This window comes from Hyperolius riggenbachi, chromosome 1 (genome assembly GCF_040937935.1).
Source record: "Hyperolius riggenbachi isolate aHypRig1 chromosome 1, aHypRig1.pri, whole genome shotgun sequence".
Lineage (NCBI taxonomy): Eukaryota > Metazoa > Chordata > Amphibia > Anura > Hyperoliidae > Hyperolius > Hyperolius riggenbachi.
Window position 1 is genome coordinate 146,645,310 of NC_090646.1, and position 14,345 is coordinate 146,659,654.

The 14,345-nt window shown below is 47.0% G+C and overlaps 1 protein-coding gene across 1 annotated transcript in view; it reads left to right on the forward strand.

Annotated features, from left to right (window-relative positions):
* Window positions 1–14,345, forward strand: part of LOC137546384 (EF-hand calcium-binding domain-containing protein 6-like) — a 147,987-nt gene that overhangs the window by 26,692 nt on the left and 106,950 nt on the right. The window contains exon 2 of the mRNA XM_068268771.1: window positions 1,263–1,564. Coding sequence (XP_068124872.1) covers window positions 1,279–1,564 — 286 coding nt within the window. The 5' untranslated portion in view covers window positions 1,263–1,278. The remainder of the gene's footprint in view (window positions 1–1,262; window positions 1,565–14,345) is intronic.

A 14,345-nucleotide genomic window follows, 5' to 3' on the forward strand; every position in this document is an offset into this window, starting at 1 on the left:
TGGTATCAAAAGAAAAAATAAGGTACCTTCATTTGAACACCTTTTTTTTGTGTGTAAAAGAGGCTTTGTCAATGTCACCCTCAACTGAGGTGAAGGAAATACCCAGACACTTAAGAGCACAGGAATTTAACTGTTTCAGGCAAACAATAGTTTAGCTAGTTCACACTCATTTTGAAGATGTTTATTGTTTAATTTCCTTGGCTGGATGGCAGGAAACATGGTTTTAAGAAACTGCAAAAATAACCAACTCACTAACACAAACAGAGGTTCTTTAAGAATAGAAATCACATAACTCATTAACTATACAATGACTGCAGTATACATAGGCAAACGCAGGGGGGGGATTACAGCTGCCCAGAATTCCCCCTCAGACCAGGGCTGGTGCAGTGTCTGGGGACAGGCACAAGTTAAGACACCAGAATATCTGCAGGCATCCTGCAGCTCACAGCACTGCCCCCTTTCTTTCCCTGCTACCGTTGACTTTGGATGTAGCAGCAGTGTGTGTACTGAGTATGGAGCAGCAGTGTGTGTACAGAGCATGGAGCAGCAGTGTGTGTACAGAGCATGGAGCAGCTTTGTGTGTACAGAGCATGGAGCAGCTCTAAGGAACTTAACAGAGTTAGGTATGAACACAGCCCTGTGCCTCTGCATCCCCCTTCATTACCAATGTCAGCTGTCATTATTATCTGTATGCAAACAATCCCATTGTTGGTTTATCGGATAGGAAATAGCTTTATGTGTACCCAGCATGATCCTACCATATTATTATACTATATTGTGCATGGCTGAGGGAGACCTTTCAGGAATCCCCCTTTGAAAATCCTGGGTTTGCCCCTGCAGTATAGAATTGGATCTAGAGTTTAAAAAATTAGAGCTACTGTATAAAAAAAAAAATCAGATACACTTAGTAGATTTAAAAATAACATCAATGGCATTTCTTCTTTGTTCTTATATTCCATATGTTTTACTTTGATATTCTTGTTAACAGCAGTCTTTTGTTAGTGTGTGACTGCTATGGCACTTTTGTACTTGCCAACTGTTCAATGGTTTGAATTCTAATCTTTTTACAGATGTCAATACCTGTGCCTTATATTTGTTTTGAAAACTGTGGTTTATGTAAAATGTTAAGTACTCCATACAGGAGTTGTATCAATGTAACTGATCATGAACAACCACATTAAAATGTTTTGAAAAGTAACTTTACAAACGTTTTTAATTATTGTGAGCATTGGTTATAGTCTCTCTTGTGCTTTTTATGCTAGAGTGGGTCCCTCACAAATGATGTCTGGACGCATTCTTTCCCCACCTGGATCTTCAGTGCCACGCCTGCCAGTTATTGAGCATCCTCTGTCTCGTCTAGGAGACCCTGATACCTTGTCACTCAGAGGAGTTTCTAGAGCAGGGCGAGCACACCATGAGGAAGAACCATATGCCAGGAGGAACCTCCAGACGGCCTCCTCCTCCACCAGTGACAGAAGCCTTCCACTCACACCACACCATATTCCACCACGTGTGCAAGTCACTCTCTCCTCGGATGAAAAGAAGGCCAGACTGCCTATATTTGGTAAGTCTGTAAAAAAACACAAACCCCTATATTCTAATAATGCAAGATTTGTATGAGGCACTCCCTCATCTACTCACTGTGTTACAGCTACTTTAATCTGTGGTGGCAGAGCCTTCTCATAGGTTCTAAATTCTTAAGGGCACACACTTTTACATTAATTATCCTGGTTTCAGCATCTGAAACACTTCATATAGCTATATACTGGTATGTAGCCATGCCCTCCCAGTGATGTCACATGATTCATTTTCAAAATATGGAGAGACAGGAAATGTCCGGCACTATAGTTAATGGTTTTTTAGTACAGCGTTGCAGAAAAGACGTGCTGTGGCAAAAACAACATTAAAGTGCGATTGCATGTGAGATGCTAAACATCACAAAACATGGACATCACTAAAACGTCTGTGCTGTACCTGGGTGCGTTGGAGGTGGCTGGTGTGGGCGCCAGAGGGTGCACGGTCCTAAACTATATTACGCTCAACATACCGTAGATGCAGTTGCAGCTGATATGGATTGGTCCAATCACAATCTGCATACTGAGCATCCGATTGATCATCTTTTGTGGTCATTCATATAAAATGTTCTTCTATTGTCCTGTATAGATAATCTTTGCATAAATGTGGCAGGATGAGCGTCTGGTATTGATTTAGTAGTGAAAAACAAAGAGAATGCATGTTTCCTCTCAGATACACACAGGTATGGTCTCTTTGCATTAAAGTGACACTGAAGCAAAAAAACAAAACAAAAAAAACAAAAGGCAGATGATACAGTGTTTAGAAAAAGGTGCCCATACATCAGACGATTTATGGGCAGATCGACCATGACACAGATAATTTTCCTCCAATGCTCCATGGAACATTTCTGACATTTACCTGCACAATTTAGTTTCAGTGATGTACAGGAAGAGAGGGAGGCGGACGGAGAGCTGCAGTAGCAGTGGGACGCATTCTAAAGGAATGCAGCCTGGTCCTAAGAAAGTTTACCCAACCTTGCGCTAGATGAAACTTGGCAGAGGCAGCAGCTCTCAGCCCCTCTCATCTGCTCGGCCAGGGATCAGCCTGGTGGATTGCTTCAGCCGAGTGCTGGACAAGAGCATTGCTCATGTGTATTGTCACACCTCCACCCCTCCACTGGCCCTCTCCCTCCCGAATAGCAACAGAACCCGTTGTTAGCATGCAGGCTAATAATGCGCCTGTACAGCCTCGGCTTTGCAATGTCACCTGAGGGATCGGGTCCCAATCCCCATGCCCGGTACCCAGGGGTGAGCCTGGGGTGCCTGGCACCTGGGTGCAAGATTTTCTCTGGCGCCTATGGGAGTGGTTAAATTAACCACGCCCAACCACATAACCACACCCATGTCCTTCCTAATCACACCCACACCTTCCACCTCTTTACGCATGCATGTGATACCTCATTCCTACCCCTCTTCCATGGGCTTGCTCCTGGCTGGCTTTGGCTTCCTGCAAGTGACAGTCTGCTAGTCTCTGGACTGACTCAGGCTGAGAGGCTCTGCGAGTGCGACGCAGTCACACACTGCGTATTTATGGCTGCCTGCGGCCACCCTACTCTCGCTCGCTGACGTCGGCTCCTCTCCCCTGCCAAGCCCAAGGTGGGCTGCCTGTATCTTTCCCGTTGCACCACACAGCCTGCCAGTGTTGCCAACCTTTCACGTTCTTTTTTACTGACAAATACCTAAAAATTTACTGACAAAAGATTTTTACTGACAAAAATTCCCCACTAAATGCACATAAGAGACAGCTTTTCCCCATGTAAATGCACATAACGAGAGACAGCTTTTCCCCATGTAAATGCACATAACGAGAGACTGCTTTTCACCAGCAAATGCACATAACGAGAGACTGCTTTTCACCAGCAAATGCACATAACAAGAGACTGCTTTTCACCAGCAAATGCACATAACAAGAGACTGCTTTTCACCAGCAAATGCACATAACAAGAGACTGCTTTTCACCAGCAAATGCACATAACAAGAGACTGCTTTTCACCAGCAAATGCACATAACAAGAGACTGCTTTTCACCAGCAAATGCACATAACAAGAGACTGCTTTTCACCAGCAAATTCACATAACAAGAGACTGCTTTTCACCAGCAAATGCACATAATGACAAACAGCCAGTGTCCCCAGGATAGGTAGCCAGGGGGTATATGTGCCCGGGATAGGTAGCCAGGGGGTATATGTGCCCGGGATAGGTAGCCAGGGGGTATATGTGCCCGGGATAGGTAGCCAGGGGGTATATGTGCCCGGGATAGGTAGCCAGGGGGTATATGTGCCCAGGATAGGTAGCCAGGGGGTATATGTGCCCAGGATAGGTAGCCAGGGGGTATATGTGCCCAGGATAGGTAGCCAGGGGGTATTATGTGCCCAGGATAGGTAGCCAGGGGGTATTATGTGCCCAGGATAGGTAGCCAGGGGGTAATATGTGCCCAGGATAGGTAGCCAGGGGGTAATATGTGCCCAGGATAGGTAGCCAGGGGGTAATATGTGCCCAGGATAGGTAGCCAGGGGGTAATATGTGCCCAGGATAGGTAGCCAGGGGGTATTATGTGCCCAGGATAGGTAGCCAGGGGGTATTATGTGCCCAGGATAGGTAGCCAGGGGGTATTATGTGTCCAGGATAGGTAGCCAGGGGGTATTATGTGCCCAGGATAGGTAGCCAGGGGGTATTATGTGCCCAGGATAGGTAGCCAGGGGGTAATATGTGCCCAGGATAGGTAGCCAGGGGGTAATATGTGCCCAGGATAGGTAGCCAGGGGGTAATATGTGCCCAGGATAGGTAGCCAGGGGGTAATATGTGCCCAGGATAGGTAGCCAGGGGGTAATATGTGCCCAGGATAGGTAGCCAGGGGGTAATATGTGCCCAGGATAGGTAGCCAGGGGGTAATATGTGCCCAGGATAGGTAGCCAGGGGGTAATATGTGCCCAGGATAGGTAGCCAGGGGGTAATATGTGCCCAGGATAGGTAGCCAGGGGGTAATATGTGCCCAGGATAGGTAGCCAGGGGGTAATATGTGCCCAGGATAGGTAGCCAGGGGGTAATATGTGCCCAGGATAGGTAGCCAGGGGGTATTATGTGCCCAGGATAGGTAGCCAGGGGGTATTATGTGCCCAGGATAGGTAGCCAGGGGGTATTATGTGCCCAGGATAGGTAGCCAGGGAGTAATATGTGCCCAGGATAGGTAACCAGGGGGTAATATGTGCCCAGGATAGGTAGCCAGGGGGTAATATGTGCCCAGGATAGGTAGCCAGGGGGTAATATGTGCCCAGGATAGGTAGCCAGAGGGTAATATGTGCCCAGGATAGGTAGCCAGGGGGTAATATGTGCCCAGGATAGGTAGCCAGGGGGTAATATGTGCCCAGGATAGGTAGCCAGGGGGTAATATGTGCCCAGGATAGGTAGCCAGGGGGTAATATGTGCCCAGGATAGGTAGCCAGGGGGTAATATGTGCCCAGGATAGGTAGCCAGGGGGTAATATGTGCCCAGGATAGGTAGCCAGGGGGTAATATGTGCCCAGGATAGGTAGCCAGGGGGTAATATGTGCCCAGGATAGGTAGCCAGGGGGTATTATGTGCCCAGGATAGGTAGCCAGGGGGTATTATGTGCCCAGGATAGGTAGCCAGGGGGTATTATGTGCCCAGGATAGGTAGCCAGGGGGTATTATGTGCCCAGGATAAGTAGCCAGGGAGTAATATGTGCCCAGGATAGGTAACCAGGGGGTAATATGTGCCCAGGATAGGTAGCCAGGGGGTAATATGTGCCCAGGATAGGTAGCCAGGGGGTAATATGTGCCCAGGATAGGTAGCCAGAGGGTAATATGTGCCCAGGATAGGTAGCCAGGGGGTAATATGTGCCCAGGATAGGTAGCCAGGGGGTAATATGTGCCCAGGATAGGTAGCCAGAGGGTAATATGTGCCCAGGATAGGTAGCCAGGGGGTAATATGTGCCCAGGATAGGTAGCCAGGGGGTAATATGTGCCCAGGATAGGTAGCCAGGGGGTATAGGGTCCCCGTTTAGGTAGTGACAGGAGCGCACCCAACCCTCCCCTCCCGCCGCTGCTGCCTCTGCCGCCGCCGCTCCCTCCTCACCTTGCAGCAGCTTCAGACCTCAATCAGCGGGCGACCCGACCAGTAAGAAGGCGCCAGGCGCACCCGCTCTATATGCGGAAGTGATGTCACTTCCGCATATCAGTGCGGCGTGCTAGGTCCTAGCGCCCGGCCGCCTGATCGAGGTCTGACGCGGCGCCGGCGGCTAGAGGGAGGAAGGGAGCGAGCGAGCGGCGGCCACAGGGGGAGAGCGGCGGCCGGGCGGCGCCTCTCAGAGGCAGGCGCCTGGGTGCCTTGCACCCGCAGCACCCGCCCAGGCTCGGCCCTGCCGGTACCTGTGTATAGGGATTTAGAGAGAGTGCAGTCCTCAGGAGAGTAGTGGCTAAACACCACAATGCACACCTCTAGCGCTTTGAAAAATGCTTGGCTAATGTATTTGAATGGGATGGATCACACCAGAGCGATGTGCTTTTTTTCTCAAACGCAAAGTTGGGTCCTGAAGCATTTATGAGACAATTCAGCCTCAATGTTAAATATAGGAAAATGGAAAATCGCTCTAAAAAACGCTAGAAAAGAGCAATTTTCCAAGTGTTTTTTTTTTTTTTTTACAAAAGCTGTACAATTACAACTCTACTGTAAAAAAAAAAAATCTCGACACCAAAACGCTCCAAAAATTGCTAGGCATACCTAGAAAATCACCAGGCATATGCCTGAAATCGCTTTGAAAAATAATTTAACCACTTCAGGACTCAGCCTTTAACCCCCCCCCCCCCCCTTAACCTCCTTGCCGGTCTAAAAAATCCGGCAAGGAGGCAGCGCCGCACATTTTTTTTAATTTTTATTTTTTTTAAATCATGTAGCGAGCCAAGGGCTCGCTACATGATAGCCGCTAAGTGGCGGCATCCCCCCACCCACTCCGATCGCCTTCGGCGATCAGAGTATGCAGGGAATCCCGTTGAGAACGGGATTTCCTGCAGGGCTTCCCCGGTCGCCATGGCGACGGGGCGGGATGACGTCACCGACGTCATGGACGTCGGGACCTCATAGGGAATCCCGATCCGCCCCTCAACGCTGCCTGGCACTGATTGGCCAGGCAGCGCAGGGCTCTGAGGCGGGGGGGAGCGACTCGGCGCGGCGGATTGCGGCGGATCGGCGGCGGGCGGCGGCGATCGGAAGTTACAAGCAGCTAGCAAAGTGCTAGCTGCTTGTAACAAAAAAAAAATTATGCAAATTGGCCCAGCGGGGCCTGAGATATCCTCCTGCGCAGGTTACCCCGAGCTGAGCTCGGGATAACCGGCAAGGAGGTTAAGGACCAGCGCTGATTTCTAAGATCTGTGCTGGGTGGGCTCTACAGCCCCCATCACAGATCACATAACAGGCAGAGTGACCAGATCACCCCCCTTTTTCCCCACTAGGGGGATGATGTGCTGGGGGGGTCTGATCGCTCCTGCATGCGTGTGGGTGGCGGGGGGGGGGGCACCTCAAAGCCCCCTCCACCGCAGGATTCCCCCTCTCCCTCTTCTCCATCCCTGCCCCGGAGATCGGAGGCTGCACAGGAACGGATCTGTCCTGTGCAGCCTCTAACAGGCTCCTGCCTGTCATGTGACAGCGATCCCCGGCCGCTGATTGGCCGGATATCGCTGATCTAGTACAATGCTGCTACTGTTAGCAGCGTTGTAAAAATGTAAACAAAGCAAATTATTTCCGCTTGTGTTTACATTTAGCCTGTGAGCCGCGATCGGCGGCCCGCAGGCTATTCACGGAGCCCCCCGCCGTGAATTGACAGGAAGCATCCTGATTAATTAGCCTGCAGCCGGCGACGCAGATGTGCGTCGCTGGTCCTGCAGCTACCACTTTGCTGGCGCACGTTATGAGTGGGCGGACGGCAAGTGGTTAAAAAAACGCTTAGCGCTTGTGATTACGCTAGCGCTTTTAGGTGTGCACCAGCTCTACCTTGTTCACACTACGAGAGCTTCTCTAAGCGCTTTGTGATGTTAAAAGCTTTTGCTAATGTTATCCTATGTGTGTGTGCACACTGGAGCGATGTGAATTTGTAAAAATCCCCCAAAGCATTGCTTTAGCAAGAGCTTTTAAAATCACTAGTGCTTAAAGAGGAACTCCAGTAAAAATAATGTAATAAAAAGTGCTTCATTTTTACAATAATTATGTATAAATGATTTAGTCAATGTTTGCCCATGGTAAAATCTTTTAAATCCCTGATTTACATTCTGACATTTATTACATGGTGACATTTTACTGCTGGCAGGTGATGTAGCTGCTGCATGCTTTTTTCCGCAGTTAGAAACAGCTGTAAACAGCTATTTCCCACAATGCAGCAAGGTTCACAGACAGAAAACTGCCAGAAGTACCACGGTACTCAGAGTTTCTTGTGGGAGGGGTTTCACCACAATATCAGTCATACAGCGCCAGCTGATGGTCTGTTTGTGAAAAGGAATAGATTTCTCATGTAAAAGGGGGTATCAGCTACTGATTGGGATAAAGTTCAATTCTTGGTCAGAGTATCTCTTTAACCAGTTCACCCCCAAGGGTTTTTACCCTAACGGACCAGAGCAATTTTCACCTGTCAGTGCTCCTCCCTTTTATTCCCTAATAACTTTATTACTACTTATCACAAGAAAATGATCTATACCTCATTTTTTTTCGCCACCAATTAGGCTTTCTGTGGGTAGTACATTTTGCTAAGAATTTTTTTATTCTAAATGCGTTTAAATGGGAAAAATACAAAAATAATGGGAAAAAAATAATTTCTTCTCAGTTTTCAGCCATTATAGTTTAAAATTAAACATTCTCGCTTGGATAAAACCAACACATTTTATTTACCCAGTTGTCCCGAATATTAAACAGTTTAAATTATGTCCCTATCACAATATACGGCGACAATATATTATTTTGAAGTATAGGTGTTATTTTTCTGGGTTTTTTTTTTTTTGTTCTGGCCCAAATTACAAGCCCCTATGTAATAAATTAAAAGTAATTTTCCCTAATAAAATATAGATAAAAAAAGCTAAGTCCCTAAGGCAACTATTTATTGATTTATTTTTAGCTTATTTATTTTTTTAAGTGGTTTTTTTTTGGAGGGGGGGAGGGTTGGAAGTGTAATTTTATTAATTTTATTAATAATGTATATGTACATGTATATGTATGTGTTTGTGTGTGTAATATACTTTTTGGCCACAAGATGGCGCTAGTGAACACTCCGGTTATAGGAAGTGATCACTTTTTTTTTTTTTTACACTTTATTTAAATGTAACAGTTTCCTGTTTTGTGAATGGAGGTGGCCGCTGTTTGCGGCCACGTCCATTCACTCCAGGCATTGCGATTGGGTAGAGGACTGCTCGGTCCTCTTCCCCAATCACTAAACACGGGATCCCGACGGAAACGGCGGCGGTAGCGGCGCGGACACGTGCGGAGCGGCGGCGGGATCGCGCGACGTATTAAAACGTCATGTTGCCGTTAATAGCGGTAAGCATGACGTTTTAATACGACAGGATGCCATTAAATGGTTAAAAAGCTCTTGTAGGCTGGATCCACACTATTAGCGCTTTTGTGATGGATAGTGTTGGATTAGCACTTGCTGAGCGCTTGTTCAAAAAATCGCTCTCATTCACTTTCATTAAAATCACGGTAAAAATCGCCGCGATTGTGTACGAGGAAAAATGTACTCGATCGCAGTCACTTTTACATGATTTTCACCCCGATTTTAATGAAAGTGAATGGGAGCGATTTTGTAACAAGCGCTAATCAAGCGCAAGCGCTCACATAAGCGCTTATAGTGTGGATCCGGCCGTAGTGTGCACCAGCCCTGAGAGTGACTACATCTGTGCCAGCTTAGAGAAAATAGAAATGGATAATAGATGGTTATGAGACAGGTTATGAGGCTCAAACCCACTAGCAGCTTTATCTAAGTGCTAGTGATTTGAAAAGCTCTCGCTAATGCAAAGCTATGGGGGATTTTTATAATATCACATCACGCAAGAGCTTTTCAAATCTCCTTAGTAACGGCTTAGTAGCGAACTGCTAGTGGGTTCCAGGCCTTAAGCTCAATATTCACCTGAACCACACAGCGGCGCCTCCCGACGAACGAGGTTCTCCAATCCATCTTCTTGCCCGCGGGAACACGTGGCATCACACAGAAGCCATGAACCAGAGTTCAAACAATCACTGCACTTTGCACGGGAGTCATTGGGGATCTTAACCACTTCCCGACCGCCATATTGACAATTGGCGGCCGGGAAGTGGACCCCGCAAGGACCGCCGTATTGACAAATGGCGGCGGTCCTTGTAGGGGCATGGGCGGAGCCGCCTGGCTTCGCTCACCCGCCGCAACATCCTGCCGGCCATACGGAAGCGCCGGCGGGATGTTAACCCGACGATCGCCGCATACAAAGTGTATAATACACTTTGTAATGTTTACAAAGTGTATTATACAGGTTGCCTCCTGCCCTGGTGGTCCCAGTAGCCACCCTAGTCTGCACCAAGCACACTGATTTCCCCCCCCCCGCCCCAGATCGCCCACAGCACCCATCAGACCTCCCCCCTGCCCACCCCCCAGACCCCTGTTTGCTGTTTGCACCCAATCACCGCCCTAATCACCCATCAATCACTCCCTGTCACTATCTGTCAACGCTATTTTTTTTTATCCCCCCCTGCCCCCTGCTCCCTCCTGATCACCCCCCCACCCCTCAGATTCTCCCCAGACCCCCCCCCCCTCCCCCATGTACTGTATGCATCTATCCCCCCTGATCACCTGTCAATCACCTGTCAATCACCCATCAATCACCCCCTGTCACTGCCACCCATCAATCAGCCCCTAACCTGCCCCTTGCGGGCAATCTGATCACCCACCCACACTAATAGATCGCCCACAGATCCGACATCAGATCACCACCTAAGCGCAGTGTTTACATCTATTCTCTCCTCTAAACACCCACTAATTACCCATCAATCACCCATCAATCACCCCCTATCACCACCTGTCACTGTTACCCATCAGATCAGACTCTAATCTGCCCCTTGCGGGCACCCAATCACCCGCCTACACGCTCAGATTGCCCTCAGACCCCCCCTTATCAATTCGCCAGGGCAATATTTACAAATGTTATCTGTCCTTCCCTGTAATAACCCACTGATCACCTGTCAATCACCTGTCAATCACCCATCAATCACCCCCTGTCACTGCCACCCATCAATCACCCCCTGTCACTGCCACCCATCAATCAGCCCCTAACCTGCCCCTTGCGGGCAAACTGATCACCCACCCACACCAATAGATCGCCCGCAGATCCGACATCAGATCACCACCCAAGCGCAGTGTTTACATCTATTCTCTCCTCTAAACACCCACTAATTACCCATCAATCACCCCCTATTACCATCTGTCACTGTTACCCATCAGATCATGATGGATAATGAAGCTGCAGAACTGCGATTACTACAGCAGATTGAAAAAGCTGCAGGTAAAAATGAGGTCATAATTATGGGCGACTTCAACTTTCCAGACATTGACTGGAGTATTGAGGCTACCCATTCTGGTAAAAGCAGCAGATTTCTGGCAGCACTACAGGACAATTACTTGACTCAAATGGTAACTGAACCAACTAGGGGGAATGCGTTACTGGATCTGATCATTTCTAATAGACCAGATAATGTATCAAATGTGCAGGTTCAAGAACATTTGGGAAATAGTGATCACAACATGATAACGTTTGATCTGGTGACTGATAGGCCACGGGGCAGCGGGACCACTAAAACTATGAATTTTAGAAAAGCAAAGTTCACTCAAATTAGGCAGGCACTAAGTTTGGTGAACTGGGATAATGTACTACAAGGGGAAGACACTGAAGGGAAATGGCAAGCTTTTAAACTTATACTCAATCAATACTGTAGTATGTATATCCCATATGGAAACAAAATGTCTAGGAATAAAAAAAGGCCTCTATGGATGAATAGAAAGGTTAAAGATAAAATGAAGAGGAAAAAGAATGCCTATAAGGTCTTAAAACAGGAGGGGACCGAGGCTGCACTAAGCAATTATAAGGAGTGCAATAAAAATTGTAAAAAAGAAATTAGGCAGGCAAAGATTGAAGCTGAAAAACAAATCGCTAAGGATATCAAATCTAACCCAAAAAAGTTTTACAAGTACATTAACTCTAAAAAAAGAAAGGTTGACTGTATAGGACTCCTAAAGGATGAGGATGGGAACTCAATGGTGGATGACCAAGGTAAGGCAGAGTTATTAAATGCTTTCTTTGCTTCTGTCTTCACAAAAGAAACAGCACTGTTGCAAACTACAGAGGCAGAAGAGTCTCAATCTTCTAACTGTAATATTAAATACTTAACGCAGGAAGAAGTGAAGGCAAGACTAAATAAATTAAAAATAGACAAGGCACCTGGCCCGGATGGCATGCATCCTCGGGTCCTAAGGGAATTAAGTTCAGTTATAGATAAACCCCTTTATCTTATCTTTTGTGACTCTCTTGCAACTGGCAGAGTCCCAGTGGATTGGCGTACAGCCCACGTTTTCCCATTATTTAAGAAGGGCAAAAAATCTGATCCAGGAAATTATAGACCTGTAAGTTTAACATCAGTTGTATGCAAACTATTTGAGGGGTTACTAAGAGATACTATACATGACTTCATAGTAAAAAATAATCTTATTTCTCAGCATCAACATGGGTTTACTAAAGACAGGTCCTGTTTGACTAACATGCTCAGCTTTTATGAGGTAGTGAATGCTAATATGGATATTGGGAATGCTGTAGATGTGATATACTTGGACTTTGCAAAGGCCTTCGACACTGTTCCCCACAAAAGTCTGGTGCAAAAGTTGAGGATGCAAGGACTGGGGAAGAGTCTGTGTTCATGGATAGGGAACTGGCTAATGGACAGAAAACAAAGAGTTGTGGTCAATGGATCGTACTCAAAATGGGAGACTGTTAGCAGTGGGGTCCCACAGGGGTCTGTTCTGGGTCCAGTGCTCTTCAATTTATTTATTAATGACCTAGTAGATGCAGTAGTGAGCAATGTTGCTATTTTTGCAGATGATACAAAATTGTGCAGAATCATCAACTCTCAGGAAGATAGTGTCATATTGCAACAGGATCTGGATAGGATGGCTATATGGGCACATACATGGCAGATGAAATTCAATGTTGACAAATGTAAGGTCATGCATTTTGGACGTACTAATGGTCTAGCACCATACAAAATAAATGGGATACAGTTGGGGACATCAAACTTGGAGAAGGACTTAGGAGTACTCATTGACAACAAGTTAAATAATCGTACTCAATGCCAAGCAGCTGCAGCTAAAGCTAACAAAATTTTGGGATGCATTAAAAGGGAAATAAAAACTCGAGATGCTAGCATAATATTGCCCCTGTTTAACTCTCTAGTAAGGCCACATCCGGAATATGGAATTCAGTTCTGGGCACCACATTACAAAAAAGATATTGCAGTTTTAGAGCAGGTGCAGAGACGAGCAACAAAATTGATGCGTGGGATGGAAGGTCTCACTTATCGAGAAAGGTTAGATAAACTGGGTTTATTTAGTCTAGAGAAAAGACGCCTTAGAGGGGATCTAATTAACATGTATAAATACATCAGAGGGCAATATAATACCTTGGCGGATGAGCTTTTTGTCCCTAGGCCTTCTCAAAGGACTAGAGGACATGATCTGCGCATGGAGGAAAAACGTTTTAACCATTTATTTAGGAAAGGGTTCTTTACAGTAAGAGTGATTAAGATGTGGAATGCATTGCCACAGGAAGTCGTTATGGCAAACTCTATACCTGCATTTAAAGGGGGCTTAGATGCTTTCCTTGCGTTGAAAGACATCCATGGCTACAATTACTAGGTAATGCCTAATGATGTTGATCCAGGGATTTTATCTGATTGCCATCTGGAGTCGGGAAGGAATTTTTCCCTTTTGGGGCTAATTGGACCATGCCTTGTAAGGGTTTTTTCGCCTTCCTCTGGATCACCAGGGATATGTGAGGGAGCAGGCTGGAGTTGTACTTTGTACTGGTTGAACTCGATGGACGTATGTCTTTTTTCAACCAAAATAACTATGTAACTATGTAAGATCAGACCCTAATCTGCCCCTTGCGGGCACCCAATCACCCGCCTACACGCTCAGATTGCCCTCAGACCCCCCCTTATCAATTCGCCAGTGCAATATTTACATCTGTTCTCCCCTGTAATAACCCACTGATTACCTGTCAATCACCTGTCAATCACCCCCTGTCACTGCCACCCATCAATCACCCCCTGTCACTGCCACCCATCAATCACCCCCTGTCACTGCCACCCATCAATCACCCGCTGTCACTGCCACCCATCAATCAGCCCCTAACCTGCCCCTTGCGGGCAATCTGATCACCCACCCACACCAATAGATCGCCCGCAGATCCGACGTCCGATCACCTCCCAAGTGCAGTGTTTACATCTGTTCTCTACCCTAAACGCCCACTAATTACCCATCAATCACCCCCTGTCACTGCTACCTATCAGATTAGACCCCTATCTGCCCCTAGGGCACTTAATCACCCGCCCACACCCTCAGAATGCCCTCAAACCCCAGCCCTGATCAGCTCGCCAGTGCATTGCTTGCATCTATTCCCCCCTCTAATCACACCTTGAGACACCCATCAATCACCTCCTGTCACCCCCTAGCACACCTCCCCATCAGATCAGGCCCT